Source organism: Dromiciops gliroides, chromosome 1 (genome assembly GCF_019393635.1).
Source record: "Dromiciops gliroides isolate mDroGli1 chromosome 1, mDroGli1.pri, whole genome shotgun sequence".
Classification (NCBI taxonomy): Eukaryota; Metazoa; Chordata; class Mammalia; order Microbiotheria; family Microbiotheriidae; genus Dromiciops; species Dromiciops gliroides.
This window is the reverse complement of record NC_057861.1, coordinates 349,021,011-349,047,041: the sequence shown is the minus strand read 5'-3', so window position 1 is coordinate 349,047,041 and position 26,031 is coordinate 349,021,011. Positions and strand designations below refer to the sequence as shown.

Here is a 26,031-nt window from a genome sequence, read left to right as displayed (position 1 = left end):
CTAACTGCCCCAATACATAATTCTAAATCAATAGATTCTAGACCAAGAGCTCTCCTATGCTTCCACTGTTAAAAAAAGTACATAGACTTAATGACAGCTATCCTCTTTAAAAAAAAAAAAAAGGTTTTCTTGAAACTTTAAAAGAAAATTACATCAATTAATTCCTGATATGCATTCCCTCCCCCCACCCCCTCCAGTACACTCTTGTTTGGAACAAATTAAGATAAGTAAGTAAATTCAAGTAATAAAAAATACTTGCTTCTGAAAACATGTACTGCATTCCACACTTATAAACCCTGATCTCTACCAAGAAAGTAGAATCTGCTTCATCATCTGTTCTTTAGCACCAGCTGAATGTTCATTGTAACTGATCTCTGTTCTGCCACCTTTAAATGTTACTTCATACTATTGTGAATCATTGTGTGTATTGTTCTCATGCCTTTTCTCTTTATATCAACAACATTTCATACAACTCTTCCGATGGTTCTCTGAATTTCTCATGTAAGAAAAATATTAAGTTTCATGCTAACCAGAATGTGGCACAAAGGTACAACAATTTTATTACTGGTATATATTTAAAACAAAATGTGCAATGTGAAACAAGGTTACAAATATATGGATCTGTCTACTTTACCTAGTCTTTTGTTCTTTCCTCCAGATTTTTCTTCATGCCAATCAGAGAAGATTTTGTGAGGAAGAGAAACCTCATTTCCTTAGCTAAGATTTAAAAATGCATCTTAGCTCAGGCTCCTCTGCTAGTTTTGGTTGAATTTTTGGCTAGGTGGTATTGTGTCTCAGTCCTGTGCATTAAAAGAGCATCAGTTGGCCTCTGTCAAAGAGAAGTGTGTGAGTTCTTGTGCCACTGTAGATGACAACAGAGCTCAGGAGAGAGCTCTGATGAGATTAAAGAGATGAAGTCCAGCATATGGCAGCAAATAATAGTTTAACAACCACAAGTAACAGATACCCAGTAGAAAAAAGAGGATTAGACACAACACCCAGAAGAAGACAATTATATCCAATGACAATCTGAGAAATGGTACTGAGCAGAAATTAGCAGAAAGCAAGGCAATGACATCTGGTCAGAGATGTGTATTGATGCAACCACACACATGCCCTGGCCATGCATCTACCACCAGTGGTGTAATCCCTCCAAGCAAGTTCTCTGTCATAAGAACTACTTCCATGTGGCCTTTTAAACATGTTCCCTGACCACATATGACCTCCAAATATGTATGAGGCATGAATGTTCTCTGGTCATATATACTATTTCTTTTCTACCAGTGGTGTGGTGATCTCTGTGAAGATATGTATATAGGATGATATTTCCTTGTAATTTTATTGTCTTTTCTATTAGATTAAATGCCTTTAAAAAAATATGTGTCTTCTGGTTCACCAGTAAAAGGAAATACATTCATAGGGGCTTCTGCACTCTGCTTTTAGGAACATAGAACCCATAGAACAAGACAGATGGGTGGTGTAGTGGATAGAGCACTGGCCATGAAATTGGGAGGACCTGAGTTCAAGTCTTACATCAGACACTTACTAGTTGTGTCACCCTGGACAAGTCACTTAACCCCAATTGCCTTACATCAGTGGCCATCTCTGGTCCTCCTGATATATATCTTTCCACTCAACCCTAATGGCTCTGGAGGAGAGAGTGAGGTTGGTGACCTTTCAAAATCCTCCCTCACATAAATCTAAGAGGAATAAATCCCTGTAAACCACCCAACTCAAAATATGTTAGTCTTTCCATTCTTCCTATCTATAAATGTGTGCCAATTGATAAACCAAAAAAAAAAATTCATTATATCGGAAGATATCTTACAAAAAAACCCTCTTTCAATACATGGTTAAAATTAATAATTAATGTTTTTATCTGAGACTCCTTATGTCCCCCTCTCTGAAAGTACAATAGCCACTTATGGGTCTGGCTCCAATGCTAATCAAAAAGAAGGCTTTGATTCACCCCATTAGTGACATAAGACAATTCATCCTTAATTCAGTAGCCTGGTTTCCCTCTCTACAAATCCCAGGGGCTTAATGGTACTGGACAGTGTAGGCATCTGATTGGCTTTAGCCCTACTGAAGCTCAGAACTCCCAAACTCAAGAAAGTACAGTTATGTAACACAACACCCAGATAAAATTTTATTATTCATTTGTGGGCTCAGAAGGACCCCTTTTTCATGAAATGCAGTGTTTTAAGGATGACTTTGAGTGAATAAGTTATTTTAAACATTATAAATGACCAAACTAACTATAAAGGACATATGAAGAAAGGTGCTATCTGCATGCAGAGAAAGAACTGATAAATAGAAGTGTGTATGGAATAATTTAACATGTGTGTGTATATGGATATACATACATACATATACACATGTATGTCTAATGGTGGCCATTTCTATGGTTGGGGGAGGGAAGGAAAAACAAAATTTACATGTTAATTTTGTTGTATATTTAAAAGGAATATCAAGATATATATAGTAGATTTCCAGTTTTATGTGCAATGTTTTTATTATACTATGTGATGAAGATGCTTATTTTATTCCATAAATTGAAAATAAAATAAATTAATAATTTTAAAAAAGAAATTTTCCCAATATCTTTCTTTCTTTCCCTAACAAAAGATGTTCCTCAGAAAACTATCTGCATAAAGGAAAGTTGATGGCATAAATTTGTGTTGAATATGTTTTCAGTCTATAAGGCTTGGGTTTAGGTAATAGTGACTAAAGTTGTCATTGTTGCTCTTATTTCTCTTTTGATTATACTGACAGGAAAACATCTCTCATTAAAAGGTTTTCCATCAACTTGGTTAATTCTAAGGTTTCTACTTAAAGTATCTAAGCCACATACAGAGTCATAAGGTATTCAGTATAGAAAAGAAGTGATAATTGAATCATGAAAAAGAGAGATAAAAAAATTGACATCTTACCTGGTCCCAAGGAAAGATGGAGCCCTCAAAACACATGAATAAATATCCCATGGCAACGAGGCATACCCATATTACCAAAGAGAAAACACGGAGCAGCTTCTTAAATACAGATTCAATGCAGACAAGAATAAATATTGCGAAGAAAATAGCAAGGGCTGTTGGAACTGTTATTAAAAATGCCACATGATCTTGAACTTCCTAAGAAAAGAAAGGAAAAAAAAGCATCAATTTAAAGATGCTTGGATTGAAGAATGATTTGTGTTGTTGAACTCAAAGGATCATTAATTAATGTCAAAGAATATTAGAATAAAACCATTTTTAAGAGTTAACTATTTTGAACATTTGGATACTTAAGTATAATATGAAAGAGAAACAACTTCTGCATAATAGTACAATATGAAATACCATGTAAAGTGTTAAAGCAAATATGTTCTCATATGTATACAATGCATACTAAATCAAAAAAGTAATTTTTCTCAAAACAATTCAAAGAAGCATAAAATTCAGGAAAATGAAATCTACCTAACTTAATCCAGGTGAGGAGAATTAGATTTACATAAAAGAAAAAATATTAATGCATATAAAAAATCACAGCTATATATTGCCTTTAAAAATATTTTAACCTTTTTGACTTGCTCTAAAAAGAAAACTATGCTGCTCTATACAAAGTGATCAACTTTATAATGAATCACATACATATTCTAAATTTTTTAAAAAATGGATAAAAGAGAGATTAGAAATATAGCAGTTGGAAATAGAGCCATAAAGAGAAGACAGAAGAACAGACTAATGTAATTCATCTTGCTTTGTTACTTTAACCCTCAACTTTTGGAACCCAAGATAGATGAATAGTCATTTGCAACTTTTCACTTGTGTTTCCTGTCACACTCATTTTCTGGTTTCTCTTCTTGCCTACCAAATAGAGTATTGAAGTCTTGTTTGTCAAGGGATGAAGGTGGCAGAGAGGGCACCATTGGGTCAAAGAATACCATGAGCAAAGACCTAATAGACTTGGAAGAAAACTGTGGACAAAATTTAGATGATGAAAAGAAGTTTGGGCATAGCATAATGTAATTATCAGGGAAAACTACAAAATGAGGCTCGAAAATCAGACTGTAACAACATTGTGGAGAACTCTCAATTGGAAATATATAGAATGGATTTTAATTGGTGGGAAATGGACAGCCAAATATGGTTTTGAGTAGTGGAGTGATGTGATCATAACTTCATACTCAGAACTTAAATACAATTGTATTTTTAACTCAAAAATTGTCAGTACTTCAACCATTTTTACTGTTTTTATTACCTTTACATATAATTATTCCAAATTTTGGTTCTTTTGCTATACTTAGAATCTTGTATAAGCTACTAGGTGACCCAATGGATAGAGTGCTAGACCTGAAGTCTAGATCTAGTTTCAATTCCAGCCTCAGGCACTTACTAGCTGTGTGACCCTGAAAATGTCACATAATATCTCTCTGCTTCAGTTTCCTGAACAGAAAACTGAGGTTCATAATGGAATCTATAGATGTTGTGAGAATCAAATAAGACTATACTTGTAAAGCACAGAGCATGGCACATAGTAGGCACTAAATAAATGTCTGTTCACTTTTCTTCCTTTTAATCCTTAAGACTTTTAACATTAAGAAGAATATCAGATTGGTGAATTAGTATTATGGTAATGTTATAGGTGTATTAGGCAACATACTTTATTGCTTTTCTAAATAGTGTATCATTCATTTCATTAGTACTAGTAAATTCTTTTTAGTTAAGTGAATATTAAAGGATTAAAATTAGGATTCATCAGTACCATCCTTACTTTATTTCATTATTTTTGAAGTCTACCAGTGTCTGGCACAGTGTATTGATTAATATTTATTAAATTAATATAGATCTTAATTGTTTTCCTACCTCTTAAGATCATAGGATTTGCATGTAGGAAAAACCTTAATGCTCATCTCTTCCAATATCATCACTTATAGAAAACTAAATCCTGGAAAGTAAAATTCACTTGCCCCAAATACACAGAGCAAGCAATAATGCTGGATTTCAACCCCTGTTCTTAGATTTCATATTCAGTGCTCTTTTTGGTATAGTACACTGGTGCTGTTCCTTCCCCTTGCCGCCATTTCACTAGTTCATCATTGTTTTCATTGATTCCTCAGCTTTTTGTAACCCCTTAATGTGGAAGTTTCCCAAGGTGCTATCCTTGCTCTCACCTTTGTCCAATTTATACTCATTGTCACTGCCAGAAAATATTATTCCTATATAGATCTGGTCATGTTGTCCACTGCTATTTTTTTTTCAGGTCTATCCTATCAACTGCCAGCTAATGTTCAAATTCCTTTACTTGACAACATAGGTCCACCATAAACCCTAGATTAACCTTCTCTGTACACTGAGTGCTCCAACAAATGCATCCATCTACTCTGTATACTCAAAATGCCCTTTTCTTGTCAAATTCCTACCATAATCTAAAACTTGCTAAATACCATTTCATTCCAGAACCACTTCCTATTCCTAAATCAGTGAGGAACTTCCTCCTCAGATATCTTTGCTGCTGCTATTGTACTTTTTTAACAATATAATTCACTTATTGTGTAAGCAAGTAGGTGACTCAGTAGATGGAGTGTTATACTTGAAGTAATGAAGACCTGAGCTCAAATCTCATCTCAGACGCTTACTAGCTGTGTGATGCTAGACAATTCACTCAACCTCCGTCTTCCTCAATTTCCTCATTTATAAAATGAGGATAATAATAGCACCTATTACAAAAGGCAGTTGTGAGATCAAATGAAATAATGTATACAAAGCATTTTGCAAACCTCAAAGCAGTATATAAACATTAGCTGTTATTGTTGTTATTGTTAAGTACTTCTGTACCTTATAGCTAGAGGTATTCATGCTTTATTCACCAATAGACTATGAGCTCTTGATGAGAGAGACTATTTTTACCAAAACTTTGTAACTCTCAAAGTGCCTTAGTAGCATTCCATATACTGTACATTCTTATATGTTTATTATACAAGATTATTATATCACATTGTACTGTAGTATATTGTATTATTATTCTACCTCTCCTTAGCACTAATACCTCCTTATATCATTACCTATATGCTTGTTGGATTTTTATAATTAAAGAAAAAACAACTTAGTACCTTTAGCATGATTTCAATATTTCCACCCTATATTCATACTTTGTTGCTACCATTACCCATTAATCAAAACAGAGCACCTTTCGAAGGTATGTAACTATTGCTCACAGTGACCTCAATTTAAATTTGTGGTTGTACCAAGCAGATGATTTCATCAAATGGCAAACTTACCAATTGAGACACTTAAAGCAGTAATAGTAGCTTCTATAGAGTCAAATATGGGGCAGCTAGGTGATTAAGTGCATAGAATGCCAAGCCTAGAGTCAGGAAGACCTGAGTTTAAATCTGACCACAAACACTTAACTAGCTGTGTGACCCTGTTTGCCTCAGTTTCCTGCTCTGTAATATGAGGGGGAGAAGGAAATGGCAAACCACTCCACTCTCTTTGCCAAGAAAATCCCAAATGGGTTCATGAAATGACTGAAGAACATAGTCAAATGATAAGGAGAATCATTCTCTTGTTTCCATTGCTTTTTTTCAAAGTGGAGAAAATTATCTCAAATGTAATTCCTGGGCAAATAATATGAAGTTTATGCTAAAATTTTGATTATGAAAACTAAAGAAACAATGAAAACTAGAGGAAACTTTTATTTGAAAAAAGAAGAAAAAGATTCTTTAGACTTCTATGAAGCAGCCTGAATAAGAGTAAGACCACTGGATAGAGAGTAAGTAAAGCTAAATTTGAGTCCCAGGTAAGTCACTACCTCATTTTATGATCTCAAGCAAACTTCACCTCTTTGGGTTGCAGTGATCTCATCTGTAGAAGGAGAAGATACTTTCTAAACTTCCTTATTGTTTTGAAATATGATAAAATGAAAGTTGCTTGAAAAGTATGTACAGCTGAAGGAAAAACTTAAGAATTGGAGCCACCTGATCATCTAATAGGATACCTTAGAAGATACATTGGATCCTGGATCTAAAGCTGAGAAGCCATCTCAGAAGCTGCCAAAGTCAACATTTTCATTTTTCATGTGAGGAAACTGAGGTCCATAGAGCTTTAATGACTTGCCTAAGGTAAAACGCATAGTAAGCAGTAGAGTTTAGGGACTTGAAGTGAGGTCCTTTAATTTCAGGACCTGAGCTCTTTCAATTGTACCATGCTGCCGTCTCACTGGATGTCTTAAAACAAAAGCTGGGTGCCCATTTGTCAGATATGGCACATAGGGCACACTCCATCACACTCTTTATCAGACAAGGCTGCAACTACATAACCACTGAAGTCTCTTTCAGCTGTAAGACTCCATCATTTGATATGGTCATCTCTTTGTCAGTCTTGGTCACTGTGAACAAATGGAGTACTGAAGGACTCCAAGAAAAGGCGGGGGAAGCAGTCCTTAACCAAGACCACATTTTCCTTTTGAACTATAATTTTGAAAGGGCTTTTCAATGCATCAGTAACTTTTAAAGATGCCACAAAGAAAATACAGTTGCGTATTCATTAAGTAGTTCAAAGAGTTCTATTTATGCTGGCTCTCTTTTTCTATCTCTGTCTCTCTGTCTCTGACACTTTGCCATTCTCTGTCTGTCTGTCCATCTGCCTGCCTCTCTCTTTCTCTGTCTCTGTCTCTGTCTCTGTCTCTGTCTCTGTCTCTCTCTGTCTTTCTGTCTCTCTCCTTCCTGGATATAACTATTTCAATTATGTGCTTTTCTTAAGGGTAAGAGAATTAACTGAGGGCATTTCCATAAACATGGAAGGGCAAAATTCTCAAATCCCTCTCCCTTACAGTTCAAAAAGAACAGGAAAAGGAATAAAGCCCTGCTAACATGGAAGAATACATTTTAAAAATTAGTGTTTTCTCCTAAATAGTCTTTGGTAATAGTGCTCGATTTTAAAATGTTAGGGCAAAAAAATGGATAATTCTGAAATTGACAGATACTAAAATAGTCAAAAACTTTTCAAAGATTTTTTCTCATATTCCATAGAAGAGAAGAAGGGTTAGTCTTTGAACACACTGCACTCTAAAATAAATGTATTAAAAAGCATCAAAAGCAATGAAATTGCTTGCATGGTACCTCTAATGCATTGGTCTCTCTGGATAGTTCTTTTCAATTCAGCATTTAATTGTTTCCTTTCCAAATGCTTTTTCTGCTAATGTTGTATTCCTCCTAATTGCTAGGGCAATTAAAACCTCACCATTTTCACTCATTGTATGACAACTCTTTTATTTTAGGTGGCAAGTCATTCTTTGTGACCTTTCCACAAAGCTATCTTTTTTACCTACCTCTTCATCCCTAACCATATTCACTTTTGCATTTTCTTGTAAATAATATGAACCTACATTTAGATGGTATTGAATAGAGCATTTGTGTTTTACAAAATTATCCTTTGGGATAAAAATATTTTAATTAATTACTTTGACATAAACAAAAGGTTGCTCTCCAGAATTTTAGGGGACAGTCTGCTTTCATACATCTCTTTGGTCCTTAGTTCTTCATGTTCTTTTTTGTGCCACAATGGTAATTTGCCTTTAGCCTATTTGTGACAGTTAAAAACTGGGCCACAAACATTTTATCAGCTTGTTCTAGCAAAATAAACCCAAATGGCCTTTGGCATTAGTTGAACTCTCTTTAAGATTTTATAATTTAAAAAAAAATTAAAGGAAAGGGAGGGGAGTGTTGTTTCAGTAGATCTTCAACGAAATGTTAAGATCCAAAGTTCCTCTGAAATCTAAGGTTTAACAGATCTCTCTATCATATGGTGATAGGCTTTGCAGAAAGTAATTAGAGTCTGCTAAATCTCTTCTTAAAAACAGATATAGCTATTTGGAATATAGATGACTATTAAAATAAATATACAAGATTATATAATATAACCATTTTTAGTTGGACAACTAATCAATCATTCAACATGGAGTTAAGTGCTTATTATGTGCAAAGGGGTGCTAGGTTCTGGAGATACAAATACTATATTCTTATTTTCAGCTTTTTAAACTGTTCATAACCTGGCTTCAATTTGTGCTTACAGATTTCTACATTACTCCCGTTCATGCACTCTATTTCCCATGAAAACTGGCTTAGTTTTCTGTTCTTCACACATGGTATTTAATGATCTGTCTTCATACCATTGGAAAGCCTGTCCTCTGTGCTTGGAATCACCTACATTTCTTTGAATCCTTAGCTAAGTCCAAAGATTAGCTTAAGTAGAATTCCATGAACCATTTTTCATCCAATTGGAAGATTGTGGTTCCTCTTTTTTCCCTGCCTTTGGCCTGTGTTTTCTTTTCTTTTTCTTGTATGTACCTTTTGTAAGAGCTGGGGTAATTTGATTCAATCACCCTATCCTATTTTCCCATGATATTTTACCAGATGGGAAAAAGCTCAACTGACTAAATCAACCAGTTTCAAACTCTCGTTGTGTGAACAAGGCCTAGACATTTCAATTAAGGGGAATATGAATTCTTTTTGGATGGGATAAGGGACTTGGTCACATTATATGGATCTTCTATAAAATAGCAGACCAGTACTGAACTCAATGTGTATATGAGGAGCAGAGGGAAGTTTCTCAGCCTCAGTGTCCCCTACCACTTGACCAGGAGAGGATCTTGTGAACTTTGGAAGACCAGAAGTTTTTCTTTTTACTTTTTCATTGGCATCCCAGTAGTTTCTATGAGACAGCAGCAGCTGGTGGTGATGTTTGCATTTTTGGAAATGACAGACTGAATGCTATGAGGAAAGCAGAGTAATTTAGGGGAATTACTCTACAAGTAATTTAGGAGAAAGCTCCACAATACCTTTTGCAGAACTTTGTAAGTATCCAAGGAAAAACAGAAAAAAAAATTTCCAGAAACTGGGGATGGATTACCCCATTGCTACATATTATTTCTTTTTTTCCATAAAAGTATTTTATTATTTTCCAGTTACATGTAGAAATAGTTTGCAATATTTGTTTTTTATAAAATTTCTAGTTTCAATTTTTTCTTCCTCCCTTCCCCTTCCCCAAGACAGACAGCAATCCAATATAGGTTGTATATGTACAATGACATTAAACATATTTCTGCATTAGTCATGCTGTGCAAGAAGAATCAGAACTAGGGACAGCTAGGTGGTGCAGTGGATAGAGCACCGGCCCTGGATTCAGGAGGACCTGAGTTCAAATCCAGCCTCAGACACTTGACACTTACTAGCTGTGTGACCCTAGGCAAGTCACTTAACCCCAATTGCCTCACCAAAAAAAAAAAAGAAAAAGAAAAAGAATCAGAGCAAAAAGGAAAAACCTCAAAAAAAGAAAGACAAAAAAAATATAGAGAGATAATATGGTTCAATCTGCATCCAGACTCCACAGTTCCTTTTTTTTTCTGGATTTGGAGAGCCTTTTCCATCATGAGTCCCCTGGAACTATCTTGGACCATTGTATTGCTGAGAAGAATCAAGTATATCACACTTGATCAATACACAATATTGTTGATACTGTGTACAATGTTCTCTTGGTTCTGCTCATCTCACTCAGCATCAGTTCTGCTACATATTATTTCTAAGTGTTAAACCATTTCACATGGATTCTCTTTCTCCCTTTCTCTCAGTATATATGTATGTAATACATACATTAATATGTATATTTTAATATATAAATATTAATGGAATATCTGGACAAGTAAATAGAGAGATAGATAGATTTAAAATAAGTTATTTCTCTAGTCCTCCAATTCTTGGTGTCTAACTGTGAGTTCTATAGCTTCTACCTGCCTCAAATTCCTCAAAAGACTATCTATAAAGATATATAGATATGACATACATGTAAATATCTATACATAATATATTAGTGGGAGAGTGTGGCATGAACTTGGGAGTGGGAGTAGTACCAATCCTTCTAAGTACAATGCCTTAGGTTATACCTCTTACTAAAAGCTCATAAATTTGTGTGACTAATATCAACCAATAATCATGGAGGGAAGAATACTGATAGAGATTCCTGAGGTATGAAGCTTTAGAAAAACAATTTCCCAAACACTTCAGGATTATCCCATAGGGCTCTGGGCTGCAGATGCAGCAGCCATGCTTAGCCTGCCAGTAAAAGTAGGGATTGGGAGATTAGTTTCAGGCCATGATCTACATATGCAAATATTTGTACCCACTATATGGCTATGCTATTTCCCCCTAGAGAATATAAGTTCCTTAATAGCAGGGATTGCTTCATTATTGATTTTGTATCAGCAGTACCTAGCAGAACACTGGCACATGATAGGTGCTTAATAAATTCTTGTGAATGGATTTTCTGTTCCACAACTTCTTTATTATGGAATCTTATTCTTATTTATTTATTTATTTTGCTCTATAGTTGTGCATCATCCATCTATCCAACCATCCTTCCTCTATACATCTGAATATTTATGTAAATATAAAAAAATCTAATGAACCTAGTTGTTGCTGAGCCTGAAGTCAGGAAGTCCTGAGGTGAAATCCAGCCTCAGACACTTACCAGTTGTGTGATCCTGGGGAAGTCCCTAAACCTCTATCTGCTTTAATTTTCTCAACAGTAAAATGGAGATGATATTAAGCATTAACCTCACAGGGCTGTTGCAAGGATCAAATAAAACAATATTTGTAAAGAGTTTAACATAAAGCCTGGCACATAGTAAGAGCTTTATAAATTTATTTCCCTATCCTTTTCTTTGCTTCCCTAATGCCATCTAAAACAGAAACTACAACACAATTATTTTAGTATATAATTGATAGCCTATCTGAATAATAATACATATATATGTTTACATGACTATACATACATGTATATTGAAAATAAATTCTTCTTCAAATCCTGTTATTCTTGGTCTGTAACTACAAAAGTCATTCCAATGGACCTCAAGGAACTTGCAATCTAATTTCAAACTCAATCAGCCTTTCAATAATGAGCTTATCATGGTTTTGGTAAGGATAGAAACTTTCTGCTAAAGCTATCCTTTTCTTGCTATATCAGTATTCCTATTGTTATTCAGTCATTTCAGTTATGTGCAACTCTTTGTGATCCCATTTTTGGGTTTTCTTGGATGAGATACTAGAGTAGTTTCCTTCTCTGGCTCATTTTACAGATGAGGAAATGGAGGCAAACAGGGTTAAGTGACTTGCTCAGGATCACACAGTCAGTAAGTGTCTGAGGCTGGATATGAACTCAGAAAGATGAGACTTTCTGACTCCAGGCATGACACTCTATATCCACTGTACCACCTATCTGCTATTTGGAAGTATTACTTTATCTACAATTTTGGATTTGTCCTTTGTTGTTGTTGTTGGTATGTTGCTTCCACTACAGGACTTGGAATAGATAGCACCTATGGTGTAACAAATGAGGTGGTACAAAGATGGACATTTCTCAAAATTTATTTTTATAGATGTAGATATTTTTGATGACAAGAAATTCACCTTCATGCTTATTTAGAAAAGTGTCATCACTTGGGCTAAGTACAGTGAAAGTTCAAAGCTTTGGGTAGGTCAGTAAAACCAAGATGAGAATGTGTGTTGTAATTTTCATACTTTATCTAATTGTTTTATCTATGCTGTGCTGGCTTTTTAACAAATTCCCCTTATAGTAGGAAAGGGGGAATAAAAATAAAGTAGTTTTATTCCTGAAAACCAGAATCGTACCATATTTTGCCATATTTCAAGCACTGATAAATGATAAAGACTTCAAGTAAGATAGACTAAGTCAATTAATGTAGTCTCACCTCATATTATTTATACAATTTCTCAGATTAATTTCTATCCAAAGATCAAGGAACTCTCTAAGATTCAATTCAACAAATATATTTTTATATGCCTACGATGAGCCTGGGAATTGTAAAAGCACTTTGAGAGATTTTTGGAAAATGTATTACAATACATAAACAAAAATTAATGTCCTAGATAACTCACTAGGTGGATTAAAATGTATAAATACCATAACATGTATGTATTCAATCATACATTATCCTGTGAAATATTTGGAAAAGCTAAAACCTCATCTTTCTATCTCCTTCCCATTCCATTTGCTCCTCTCCCCCTTTTTTCTGCTCTTCATTCTCCTTCTCCCATAACTGTTTTCCTGCCTTCTCGGTGTCTGTAATCTCTTCTCCATCTATCCCTCTTTTCCTTTGGCCTCTTTTCTTAAAAATTTTCCCCAAAGACTTTTTTACTCTATCAGAATGAGGATTATTTTTATATTCTCAATAATTACCTTTCTCATTTCTTGCTTACCTCAAATAATTTTGAAGGTCTTCCTGGAATTGTAACAATCAATCTTTAACTGTGACCTATATTTTGTTTCTGAAATGTGTATGCTACACTCAAGTCATGGTTTGTTGTGACCCTGAGCTGTCAAGAGCAGGAAGAATGATAGAAATGAAAATATTGGTTTTTGAAGAAACAACTTGTTTCCAGATATTTGATATATATAGGAAAAGTTTTGTCACAATTTGGTAATCATACAGCCCTCTGTATTTTTCAAAGTACTTTAATTATCATTCTTTGTCAGCAAATAGCTCTTAGTTTGTACATATCTGTGGTATACACACATGCACATACATATGTTTGCAGATACATAGATATGGTCACATACATATATACACAAGTATATACACTATGTATGTATGTGCATGTATGTATGCATGTATTTGTGTATGTATGTATATTCCTCTACTAGTCTGTAAGTTTTAGGAGTGGAGACCATGTCTTAGCTAATGTTTCTATCTCTTTCTGATTACTGTATCAGAAAAGATTCATAAAAAAGCCTGTTCACTGTCTCTGGCCTCTGATTCCTTTCCTAACACTGTGCTTTTAGAATTTTGCATAGAGTCAGGGTTTTATAAGTGCTCATTGATAAGTTAAATGGAATTGAAAATAATAGCCCAGCTTCTCTTCTATAGGATGTTCCTTCATTCCAACTGCTGGGATACTACTTCAGTTTTGTTCTCCACATTTTATGGCAAAAGACACACAAAAAGGTCACACTCTGGTTTGTAGTAAATGAATAAGAGAGTGACACTAAAAACTCAACCCCATGTTATCTACTAATTGACCTCTTGGCCACAGTGCTACTCTTTACATGTTAATTTATTTGCATTTCATTCTCAGGCTGGATGGCTTCTGCAATCCCTGATCATTCATTTGGATTCTAATAATGCATTTAGTCTATCATTTTCTATTTAATTTATAATATCTACAGTTCATTGATAGATTGGAGCATTTCATTTTTCCCCTTTAATTGATGTCTGTAGTTTTGTTAATGGCACATGAATTTTTATTTTTTTTTAAAAGAACATATTCCTTTGGGGCAAGAACACAGAAATGAAACACAGGACTTTTGAGCTCTGAATCACCCTTAAGTTAATTCTATCTGTAACATGCAAAAAACATACCTGGCTGATGAAAAATAAGTTTTAGTTTTCCCTCCAGTTCCTTGTAACCATGTACCCATGGTATGATGAACACCGATTTGTCATTTCTTTCAAGGAACCAAACTAAGTAACTTTAAAGATCAGTCTACCTGGTCTATAAATGGTTAGGATGCTGGGAGATCAATGTAAAAGGGGGATTCTTTTATGGATTAGTGTAATACTTTAGTTTGTAACTCAGTAGATTTTTTCCCTTTATTAAATGTGTTAAGTGAAAATCAAGAGCTTTTTTTGCCTCCTTGCATTAGTAATCTTGAATATGCATGACTTTAAAGTAAATTATCCTGTTTTATATGCCCTACTCTTTTAAAGGGAATTCTGGATCTGTAACTAAACATCTCTTGTTATAATCTTCATGGCTTTTAAAGGTGACAATTTTAGTTCAATGAAATAAGTTAGGAGAGAATAATAAAGAAAGTCAATAAAGAAACTCACATTGATGTAACAGGCAGAATTTAAATATGATCGAACTGCTAAAATAAGTAATGAACTCAGCATGTGTCCCCTCAACCTTCCTAGTTGCAAAAGGCTGAGGCAATCTTGGCCCATGTGACTACTTCCACGTCATTGTTTACTATGTGTTTGTTGGTTGATATACACTCTGGGTAGTCTCCTCTACCTTCAGACAATGAAATCACCTCAGAGCTTAGAAAATAGTAAGAAAAATTCTGTCTGTCAGTAGACAATCTCCCCCTCCTCCCTTATTCCTTCCTGCTGCTCCTCTTCATCCACAAACCCTCTGAAAGACCCCAAAAGGTGAGTTAGACTTGGGGTAGGAAGACCTAGGAGAAAGGAAGAAAGATGTAGCCTATTGCTTCTAGTACTAGTGACAAAATTCATCTCTGTTGCAATCTCCAAGAGTCTCACTACTGTCTGGCTCCCAGCTTCCTTCCTTACTCTATGCATACAGAGTCAGGATTTCCATGAAGCAACAGCTAGAAAAAGTGCTCCTAATGACTCCTTGAACCTCTGCTAACAAGTATAGCCACAGAATACATCTCTCTCTCATCTGAGATTTCCTTGAAGTAACATGAAATTAAGGAAAAGTAACAAGAAAGTGTGAAAATATTATTTTCACACCAATAGAACAATATTCCTGAAGCACCACTTTCATTCTACCCGTTGTGATTTGAGTATGTTCTTATTCAATCATGATAGCATTGCCAGCAAAAGTTTGGACATAGTTTGGATTAGTGCAAGTAGCAGGCAGGTGGTATGCTGAAAAATAATTCTTTCTTAAATCCAACATTACCAGTTGTTTGACTTTTAAATTCTTAACTAAGAAACTGCAGATAAAAAAGATCTACTTATTTTTAGTCAAGTTGCATAAAATTATCTTATGGTAATAGATTTGAGGAATACTAGGGCCAAAATATGCCTAATTCAACTAAGATAAAATTGGAAATTCTTAAATAAACAGTCAATATTTGATTTTTCAGAGAGGGATTATCCAGTTTGTGAAGTAACCTTAACCTCTTGCTTTTCTTCCTTAATTGTTGGCACTGACTTCAAATGATATGCAATATTCCTCTCTAGAAGAAACAAACCTCCATCAATTAATTTTACTCTTTGTTAACAGTTTGGGAAGAAGCTTGGATAGGTAAAAATTTTAAAACAATGAATTTCTCAGTTTCAACTATCCATAACATCCTTAATCTGATCCGAGTTCAAATATGACCTCAGACTTACTAGCTTTGTGATCCTGAGAAAGTCATTTAACATCCACCGCCTCAGTTTTCTCAACTAACTGTCAAAAGAAAATAATAAAAGCATGTACCTCCCAGAGCTATTGTGAGGATTAAATTAGATAATATGTGTAAAGTACTTATCACAGTTGTGGGGACCATTTTTTAATTGGGGAGTGCTAGCTAAGTGGCTTGCCGCAATATTGGGGCAAGGAAGGAGACAGGCAGCCTCCCTCAAAACAGAACAGGATTTATTTTAACAAGAACAACTTGAAAAAACAAAACAAAACAACACAAACAGGATCAGTAAGATCAAGGGAAAGGAAATAAAATGGGGAAAGGGAAATTATACAACCTGTAAAGATACCACCTCCCAGGAATCAGCTAAGAATACACAACCGAACTCCACTCCTTCAGCGTCCAGCTAGAATGCCCAATTCTCCTCCCCCAATCCCAGAAAAACCCCACACAGTCCCAGCCAATGGGATGGCTGCTCTGACAGTCACATGACTGCCCTCACTAGGCTTCCAATCATTATAATTTTGCCAGGCCCATGTAGGGGTAGCAGAGTGGTGATGACGTGAGGTGCCAGTGCCATGGCAACTGCTACAACCAGTGGGTGGAGCACCCCGGGGTTTGCGGAACCCCAGGCCAGTGCTTGCCGAGGCATAAAAACCTCAAATAACAATTAATTCTTTACACAGTACAGGGCATATAGTAGAAGTTTTAATGCTTATTTCCTTTTCTTTTCTCTATTAAAGTCCTATGTTTCATTATAGTGTTCTGGCTTGTTATTCTGGGTTCTTGAACATTCTATCAGTGAAGCATAAGCTGTGACAATTTGAGCTGGAAAAGCTTTCCATGAGAACATAGTGAGACTTTATATCTGTTGAACTAGATTCTGCTGAGCAAATAGGGCTATTTATCACCAAGAGGCTAACCATTACAAGGTTATTTTTTGGCCTCAGAAACTCATGAAACCATCTTTCTAAGATGTGGGGGGATTGTACTGTGTTGCTGGAAGGAGTAAGTCCTCTCATTGGTGAAATTAAAAATATTTTTGAGAATAAGAATGATGTTGTTTTATTAGGAAACAGAAGGTTCATTTTATTAAAGAGCCATAATTGGTCTAGGCCAAAGGGGCAACATGGAATATATGATGAAATCTTGAAGAATGCAAAAGCTGGGTTTGAATCCTGCCTTTGACTCATACTGGAAGTGTGGCGAAGAAAGTCATTTACCTTCCAGGCCCTAGTCAGCAATCAAAATCTAGGAGTTGGAGGATAGTTTCCAAATTGCATTGGTGGAGAAGTTTAATTTTTTATTCCAAGAAAATCATAAACATTTATTATACAAGCAGCAGAATAACTCTATTTTCCATTCTCTACACCCTAAAATTAGTTAAATAACTATCATTTTGTAGACCAAATCACATAGCTTTATGAATTGCCTCTTCTCTAGTAGAATTGATTGGTGCTGGGATTTTAATTAAAGAAATCTTACAATCAATCAATTAATAATTTTTTGATGATTATCTACTATGTTTCCAAAATTGTGCTATTTGTTACTGAAGATACAAGAGAGTATTGGACAGAACATTTGTTCTCAAATGCTTATAATCTAGGTCAGAAGCAAGAATACCACCCATAAAATAATTCTAGTAATTTCAGATAGAATATAATTATGAGCACTACAGTATCTAGTACTTCTAGTCTTTAGGGCAAACAGAAACAAATAGGGATTAGTAGATGGAATAACAGAGATATTTCAGAGGGCCATCAGATTTCAGAACATAAGACCTCCTGAAAGAAGTGGGGCATATTGGGGTATGGTGACTTGGAGGGGCAGTATATCCCAGAAGACCCTGAAATACTACTTATAGGAAAAACTCACCTAGGCTACCACTCTAGAGCAAGTCCAGCTTGTTAAGGAACTGAACTAGAAAACAGCTTGCAGGATTGGGAAGCCCATTTCGTTGAATAATTTAAACTAATTATTCTTGCTAACTAGGTATTAAGTTCAATTGTTTCTACTGAAGGAGTGTATATATATTATACATACACATATATGTATATGTATATACATGTGTACATACATGTATATGTGTATACATATATACACACATACCTATAAACACAGAGACATACATATCCCCTAAATTCTGTGTATTTATGTATGTGTGTATATATGTGTCTATCTCCTAAATTTCAGCACCCCTGGACAAAGCCTCAGTTGCAGTTAAAATGTATCATATGAAAAGAAGCATGGAAAATAATATAATAGTCAGTGGACTTATGTTCAAATCTAAGTTCTACCCTCTTTCTGTTTGTAATGCTGGGGAAGTTACTTCATTTCTCTGGAACTCAGTTGAACTCTGAATTCAAATATAAACTCTTACATCTTTCTATCTCTGTGACCTCGGGGAAGTTACTTAAACTCTCTGGAACTGTTTCCTTACATAAAATGAATGAGTTAGAGAAGATGACTTCTGAAGTCCTCTGAAGTGCTAAATGTATTAGATGGTAATTAATAATCCTGTAGGAATTCATATGAAAGGAAAAACAATGTGTTCAAGTGGTTTGTAGACTTTTCAGGAGTAGGGATTTGATTTTTGCAGAGAAAGAAGATTTGGATTTGCAGAGAACTGATGAGAAAATTTGGAATGAAAGAAACATCAATGGCAATATAATGCCTTTAGGATCAATTCTGTAAAACTATCTTATTCATAGCATTTGATAAATATTCACAAATAAACTACTATATGCTGCAGTACACTATACTAGACATTAAAAGTTACAAAGATGAATTTGAATTGGTCACTGCTCTTGAATGCTTGGGGGTAATTGTATGTTTTTATTTTGCATTTCAGTAACTGAATCTCCTAGGATGTGGGACAACACAAACCTACCTTGCAGTGATTTTCTCTTTATAATGAATAGCTTCATTATATAAAGGAAAAATATGTTAACTTCCAGCCTAGGATTTCCTGTCACTGATAATTATTGATGAAACCACATTAATGCCAAGGACACAATCATGTTGAAAGTGAAATAGGATGCATGTTCCCCTCTGCAGCAATGTTAACTTAATATTGTGATAAGGTGAATGTGGCACATCTTACTGGAATATACACAGTGTTGAAGATAATCCTTCTGCAATCCAAAGGTAGACTGATAATTGCTATAACTTTCATAATTTGGAAAATATATGCCATATTTTAAAAACATTCAAGCACCAATATGTAAACACACACAAACACCCCCTCACACATAGACAAAATTAAAGAATAAATTATATCATCACAAGCAATCAACTGTAAGGTATATATATTTTGTTTTTGTTTTTTTCCGGGGCAATTGGGGTTAAGTGACTTGCCCAGGGTCACACAGCTAGTAAGTGTTAAGTGTCTGAGGCCGGATTTGAACTCAGGTACTTCTGAATCCAGGGCCGGTGCTCTATCCACTGCACCATCTAGCTGCCCCAAGGTATATTTTTTTAGTGTAAACAACAGTCCAATCCAGAAATTTCAAAAAGTAGATGAGGAAGGCATGGAATTCATGTAAACAATTATGGACCAATTAATGCCCCAATGCTATATAACACAAGAATTTCTAAAATTAATTAAAACAAGATCTTTTAAACCACAAAGTGGTTTTACCTAATTCTCTTAACTCTTCAAGAAGCAACAAACTAGAAATTTTGAGTTTCATTCTTCATTCTGTAGTATATATGATAATTCTATCAATAGCTATGCCAAGAGAATCCAAGCAGGTTCAGCTAGCTTATGGGAACCCATGGATAACTGTTATCTAAGAACTGGCCTGGACAAAGAATCGACAGACTGTTGGCTAGCAGGAAAACAAATTTTCTTTTTTCAGCCATAGTTACTCATTAAGATCATATGTTGGGACACAATAGGGTTATAAATTCTGTCAAGGGAAGGCATATTCAATTAGATGAAAAGGGATCATTGAAGTATTCAGGCAAAAGATGGATGAGACACAGTTGGAACTAGTAGAACATCTGCTTTCCCCCCACCCAAGTTGTATAAAATATGTCACAAAAGAAGTATCCTTAATAAATATAATCCTACTCCTACTCCTGCCCAGTGGAATTTATCAGAATATATACCTGTGGCTCCATACCTCAACAATAATGAGGGCAGAGCAACTGTGCACAAACTCTTTTCAATAAGCGAATTTTGTGCATACCACCCCAATCTATACCTCTGCCTTTCCCTTTCCTCTCCCACCTTGAGTCTGAAAAAAAAATCTCTATCTCCCCATTCTCACAACAGCCCATCTGGAAGAGAATATACCAGATTGTTAGAGAAAGAACTTATTAGTTCCTTTAAAGGTTTGATTATTGGGGGTTACCAATACCTTTAATAAGTTTTCATTGTTCATATAAAAAAAAAACAAGAAAATACAATTAGTTCAGCTATTGAAAAAAACTAATGTGAGACACATCATAGCAATGAATTATTAAAAGTAAATATGTATACGATTTAATAATTATCCCATCAAGCAAATGTCAAGAAAGAAGGTAGACATTATCTGGCATCCAAACCTTATAAATATGTTAGAGAATAAAGAGGAAAAAAGAAATATTTGAAAGATGAAATGATGTATTAAGGTGTGGGTGGGTCAGGTTAGTGAATTACTTGGACTTTATAATTCAGTATTCTCATGTTATTCTATTGTGCCTAAGAATCAATGACTTTGTGAAAAGGGTATAGTTTATAATGTCATTTGTCAACTTGAGAATTATATTTCTAATTTCATCTTGGAACATAAACTGCCCCTTAGTATAATTTATTTTTTTGTAAACAAGTCTAAATGGGTCCAATTGGTATTTTGTCTTTTTTTCAAGAGTATTTCAAGCTTATATTCCCATCCTGAAACTATGTAGAAAAGATCTGAATATGTACATGTGGAGATAAGGATTTTGGTTTTCTGGGAAATCATTCACATTGTTACAAGCAAAGTAAGTAAGAAAAGTAAGAAAAAGAGAATAGGGAGGAGACAGAGAAATAAATTAAAATTTAATTTAATTGAATCATTGCATTTAAGATGTTCTGTAATTTGTAAAGAGTAAGTTGTCTATATATTTGAATATTCAGGACAAACTATTACTTCTTTTTACTTTAAACTTTGAAATAGTTTTCAATGCACAAAAATTCTCTTACTTGTAAAGTTAATTTTGAGGAACAAGAAAAATTATAATTAAGCACCATGGTTTTCACTTTAGGATTTTATTTGCAAATTTTAACTAAAATTATTTGAAAATTGTCTTAATCACATTATTTATAAATCAAAATTGGGCTGCTTATTGAAATAAAGTAAAATCATTTTGAAATTCTGCAAAATTAAAACAATGTTAAATTAAGATGAAGTTATGTTCTCTTTCACTATTTCATTTTACATCACAAGCAGAGTCATACACACATGCTATTATGTGCTAGAAACATTCTAGAGGGACTGCTTCAAATCAAATATTCTAGGAAAGTAGAGTTATTTATTAATAAATTGGCTAGACTTTTTTTTTTACTACTAAAACCTGATGAAAGTCTGTTAATCTAAATCAGACACATTCAGGGGAAAATAAGGAATCAGTCCAAGATTTCAGGCAGCAAAAAATAGAACTGCTTAGCTCCTGAATTACATCAGAGCCAAGCTATTCTAGTAAAGTGTTTTAAGGTGGAAATCTGGGCAATATCCCAAAGGAAATATTTCAATATCCTGAGGTGGAAGTCTCTGAAGACAAACTTTGCTTCAGTCTTACAAAGAAATCATCTTAGGCCCATGAAAGCACCATAACTTCAAATGAAACTCTTCTGTCTTGTGAAACTCCGCAACTAGACTTCATCTGACTTTGAGTTATATTAAGGTTTAATATGACGTCTTAACAACAACAAAAAAATCACAAGGTAACAGAATTCTCATAAGCGTCACAGCACCTTCAAAGGGTTTAGTGTAAGAAAATAACGCATGTCTTTTCACTCAAGAGTTGTTTCTCTCTGATCTCATTATCCAGTTTAGAAAATTCAGACAAGGTCCTGCTTTCAGTAGCCTAAGAGCAACCGTATTTGTCAAAGTAGATTTAATCCTAGGTTCCTGCAACAAATGAGATCACTAAGGTGGATTTGTGTGATGGGTGGCATAGAATGGAGCCAAGACATAAACAAATAAGCTGATACTGACATGTCTGATTTTACTCATCATTGGCTCTAGGATTTCTTTACAAATCTTCCAAAGGGAGAATCAACAGAAGTCTTTTTAAAAAATAAGTTAGGAATTAATGGTTTTAGATTTTAAAAAATTGTCAAAACCATCATTCTAACATTTGGGGGCAAAGTGTTTAATAGCAAAAACAAAACATGATGTATAGAAATTATTTTGTCTTGTGATATAATAGAAAGCACATCTGGCTCTGGAATGAGAGGACCAGGATTTAAATCCTGTCTCTGGCTTGTGTGACTTTTAGTAAGTCACCTGGGCCTCTTTTTCCTCCTCTATAAAATGAATACTTTGAACTAGATGGCCTCTGTGGTCCCTCTCAGCTCTAGATCTATGATCCTACAATCCACAAATCAAGTGAAATGACTTGACTTCTCTACCCAAAATGTTGATTGACCTTTTAGCAGTTTCTATGATGAAAGGTTAAAATAATTAGAATATTTATTCAGAAAAAGAACAGGATTAAAAGAAGCCCCAATTTCATACTTGTCTTTAAACATATAAATGGATGCTATAAATAGTCACCTGATCTCCATTCCCAATTACAAGCAAACAAATGAGCATTATGGATTTAGGACTGGACTTAAGCAGGAACTTCCTGAAGGTGAGAACTGTTTAATGTATTGAGTTACTAAGGAAGTTATGGATTTTCCTTCCTTGGAGGCAGTAAAACATATTACACACAGACACACACACACAGATAACCGCTTGGTTTTCAAGACTGTCTTTTAAGAAGAGAATGAAGCACCACTTGATGTCCTTTCCAGTTCTGTGACTAGAGAATAATATCTCAGTGGAAGAAATAAATGTACCATGAATAGAGATACTTAAAACTTTGCCAAAATAGCCTAGAGAACGAATATCACAAGGAACTGCCCAATGCAGAGAGACAGTAAGAATCTGTTCAACCTTTTTGTTTTTTTAGATTTTTATCACATTCTCACACGTGTGGACTGATACAACTTATCCATTCCCTTATGTTTTAATGGTCATATTGCCTTTTTCTTGTCCAAGAAACAAAAAGTGTCATATCTTGACAATGAAATAGATTTTATTGCTTCTCCAAACAAACAAAAAGGAATACCAAGGAATACCTTCTTATAGTAAACATTCAGCATCATCAACATATAAAAAAAAAAAAACTGATCACTAGGTGGTTCAAAAAATTTCCAACTACCAAGGAAGCCCTCAATTGCACCTGATGAAAAAAAAGTAAACAACCGTTCTTTTGCCCCATTTCTCTCTAAATAAGAAGGATCTTTTTCTTAGATAGATCCTCACACATAATCAGTAAGTCAGAAAATACCACCTATAATGGAAAGAAACAGAGATAGAGAAAGCAGATGCAACAACAGAGATAGACAAAGATCAGAGTATGAGACTGACAGAGACTCACAGAAAGAGAGCGAGAAAGAAGTGAAGCAGGCAGAGAGACTAAGTGAGAAAGAGACAAAGAAAGACAAAAAGAGAAATAATAACAGAGTAACCAAACATATGTCTTAGAACAATAAATGCCTTAGAACACATCCTATATTTATCCGTGTATGGAGTAAAACTTTGAATTGTAAATAAGAAAAAGAACCAGTGACAGGAATTTACTGCCCTCTACAGACTCGCCCTTTCTAATTCAATCCAAGTGTATAGAGATATAGATTTTTGCTTGAAAACATAAATTGGCAATTGACATCATCTGTTGAGGCACTACATTCCCCATAGTGCTGAAAGCCACATTTATAAAGTTCACTAAGCAAACAGTAAACAGGATGGACTTGCTTCTCATGAAACTTGTGTAATGATTTATTTTGAATATCAGTTCATTTCCAATTATTTGAGCAGGAAAAATTCACAATCTTCCCTTCTCTTTCTATGCTAAAATCCTGTTTCCCTTAAGATTTTTTTTTAAAGTCATGTTGAAGGCATGATTTTTACATTACAAAATATGACAATGTTGATCGTTCCAATAGAAAAGACTAGGAGCCAGTGAATTAGTGAAGCAAGCCCAAATAATTTGTTGGGACTGAGCCCATTCTATTATGAAGTTCAAAGCTCATTGACTAGATTAAATGGGAAAACGGTGTTTGCCTATAGTGAGATAAAATCCACCAGAATAAGCAAGTCCTGATGCCTTGACCATAGACCTGGAAACTCAGCAACTTTATTTTGTCTAATGCCTTGCAGGATAACTTTTTTTGTTTGTTTATTTTTCTTTCCACAAGCCCTTCCCTGAGCCAGGAAAAGAAATCCACATTCAAGTAGAGCAGAGGGAAAAAGAGCGAGAGAGGAAGGGGAGGGCGGAGGGGATTTAGGTAAAGAAGGAAAGATGTTCGCGCAGCTCGTACAAGACTGAGTGGCAAAAGGCTCGACCAGGTATTGTCTGGACTCAGGAGGTTGGCTCTCCAGAAGGAGAAAGAGGCAGGGAGTGGACGGGAAAGTCATAGTACCCAAGAAAGGAGAGGACTGGGGTGCTGAAGCTCGTTTGGGAATACAGGAAAGGGACTTACCAGCCCCAAAGCAAAGAAGACGGAGAGGAGGGCTAGGCAGGCGCCCATGATAATTAGCAACAGGAAGACGATGAGTGGGTGCTGCTGGCTCATACAGTAGTAGGACTCGTAGAGCCAGTCCCGGGACTTGTGCAGCCGGCCGCCACAGCCCGCAGCCCCGGACCCAGAGCCGCTACCGCTTCCACTCGCGGCAGCCTCTGCCCTGTCCAGCAGATAGCGGCGCCTTCTCATCGCTTCTTGCCACATTGGTGCAAGTCTCAGGCCGGAGCCCAGCGCCGACTAGTCCAGCTGCTTCCTCAGCCTTTCTTCTGTAGCCCACTTCCCACTTCGCTGTCGGGTGCTCCCAAATGTCAAAGCCAAAAAGAAGAGAAAAGTCCTCCCAGAATTGGTGTGGGAAGAGGGAGTGAGCTCTCAGCTCTAGAGGCGCTGTCCACAGGGGCAGGGGACAAGGGACTTTCCGACTCTGGTCAGTGGCTGGGCAGCTAGAAGCATGGTGCAGCTTCTGGGACGGCGAGATGCGGTCGCCGCTGCAGCGAACTGCTGCTACCAGGACCGCCGTAGGAGGAGGAGGAGAGCTACATTAGAGGGGCTGCCCTTCTGCCTTTTCCCCTGCGCGCTCCCGCAGCCTCCACTGCCGCTGCTGCTGCTGCTGCTCCTGCTGCTGCTGCTGCCTCCGCGCATGGGCGGTCTGACAGCCCCGGGCCTCTGGCCGCCAAACCCCAGCACCAACACACTGGCAGCGGACCGTCCCGAGGACAGTGGACAACGGACGAGGGGTGTGGTCAGCGCCTGGCAGCGTCGGGGGAGGGGGTGTTTGGGAGGAAAGAAGGGAGATGAAAAGGAGGAGGGAAGGGAGCAGGAGGGAGAGCAGTGCTTCTATGGAGACGCTTCCCTTGAATGGTTGGGGAAGGGGGGTTTTCTCACTCTCAAGAGGACACTGGGACAGTTTATCATCATTGGACTTGGGTGTAACAGGCCACCAAGACTGGGGGGTGCGGGGCAAAGATTCCTTGGGAAGGAGGGAGAAAATAGAGTTGACATCTCCTCTTGGGGAAAAGAAAAAAGACACGATCCTGAATGGGGATAGAACGGAAAGTGGGATCTTTTTTTAAATTTTCTTCAGCCCGCCCCATTGTATGCTTTCTCCTTTGGGCGTAA

At 35.9% G+C, this 26,031-nt stretch overlaps 1 protein-coding gene across 2 annotated transcripts in view; it reads right to left on the bottom strand.

Annotated features, from left to right (window-relative positions):
* The window catches only part of ADCY2 (adenylate cyclase 2), a 544,207-nt gene extending 518,564 nt beyond the window's left edge, over positions 1–25,643 (bottom strand). For both annotated transcript variants that reach the window (XM_043977444.1, XM_043977445.1), the window contains exons 1-2: positions 24,874–25,643; positions 2,934–3,131 (exon numbers count right to left, since the gene is read on the bottom strand). In XM_043977444.1, the coding sequence (XP_043833379.1) occupies positions 2,934–3,131; positions 24,874–25,119 (444 nt within the window). In that variant the 5' untranslated portion in view covers positions 25,120–25,643. The remainder of the gene's footprint in view (positions 1–2,933; positions 3,132–24,873) is intronic.
* Positions 25,644–26,031: the final 388 nt, after the last annotated feature.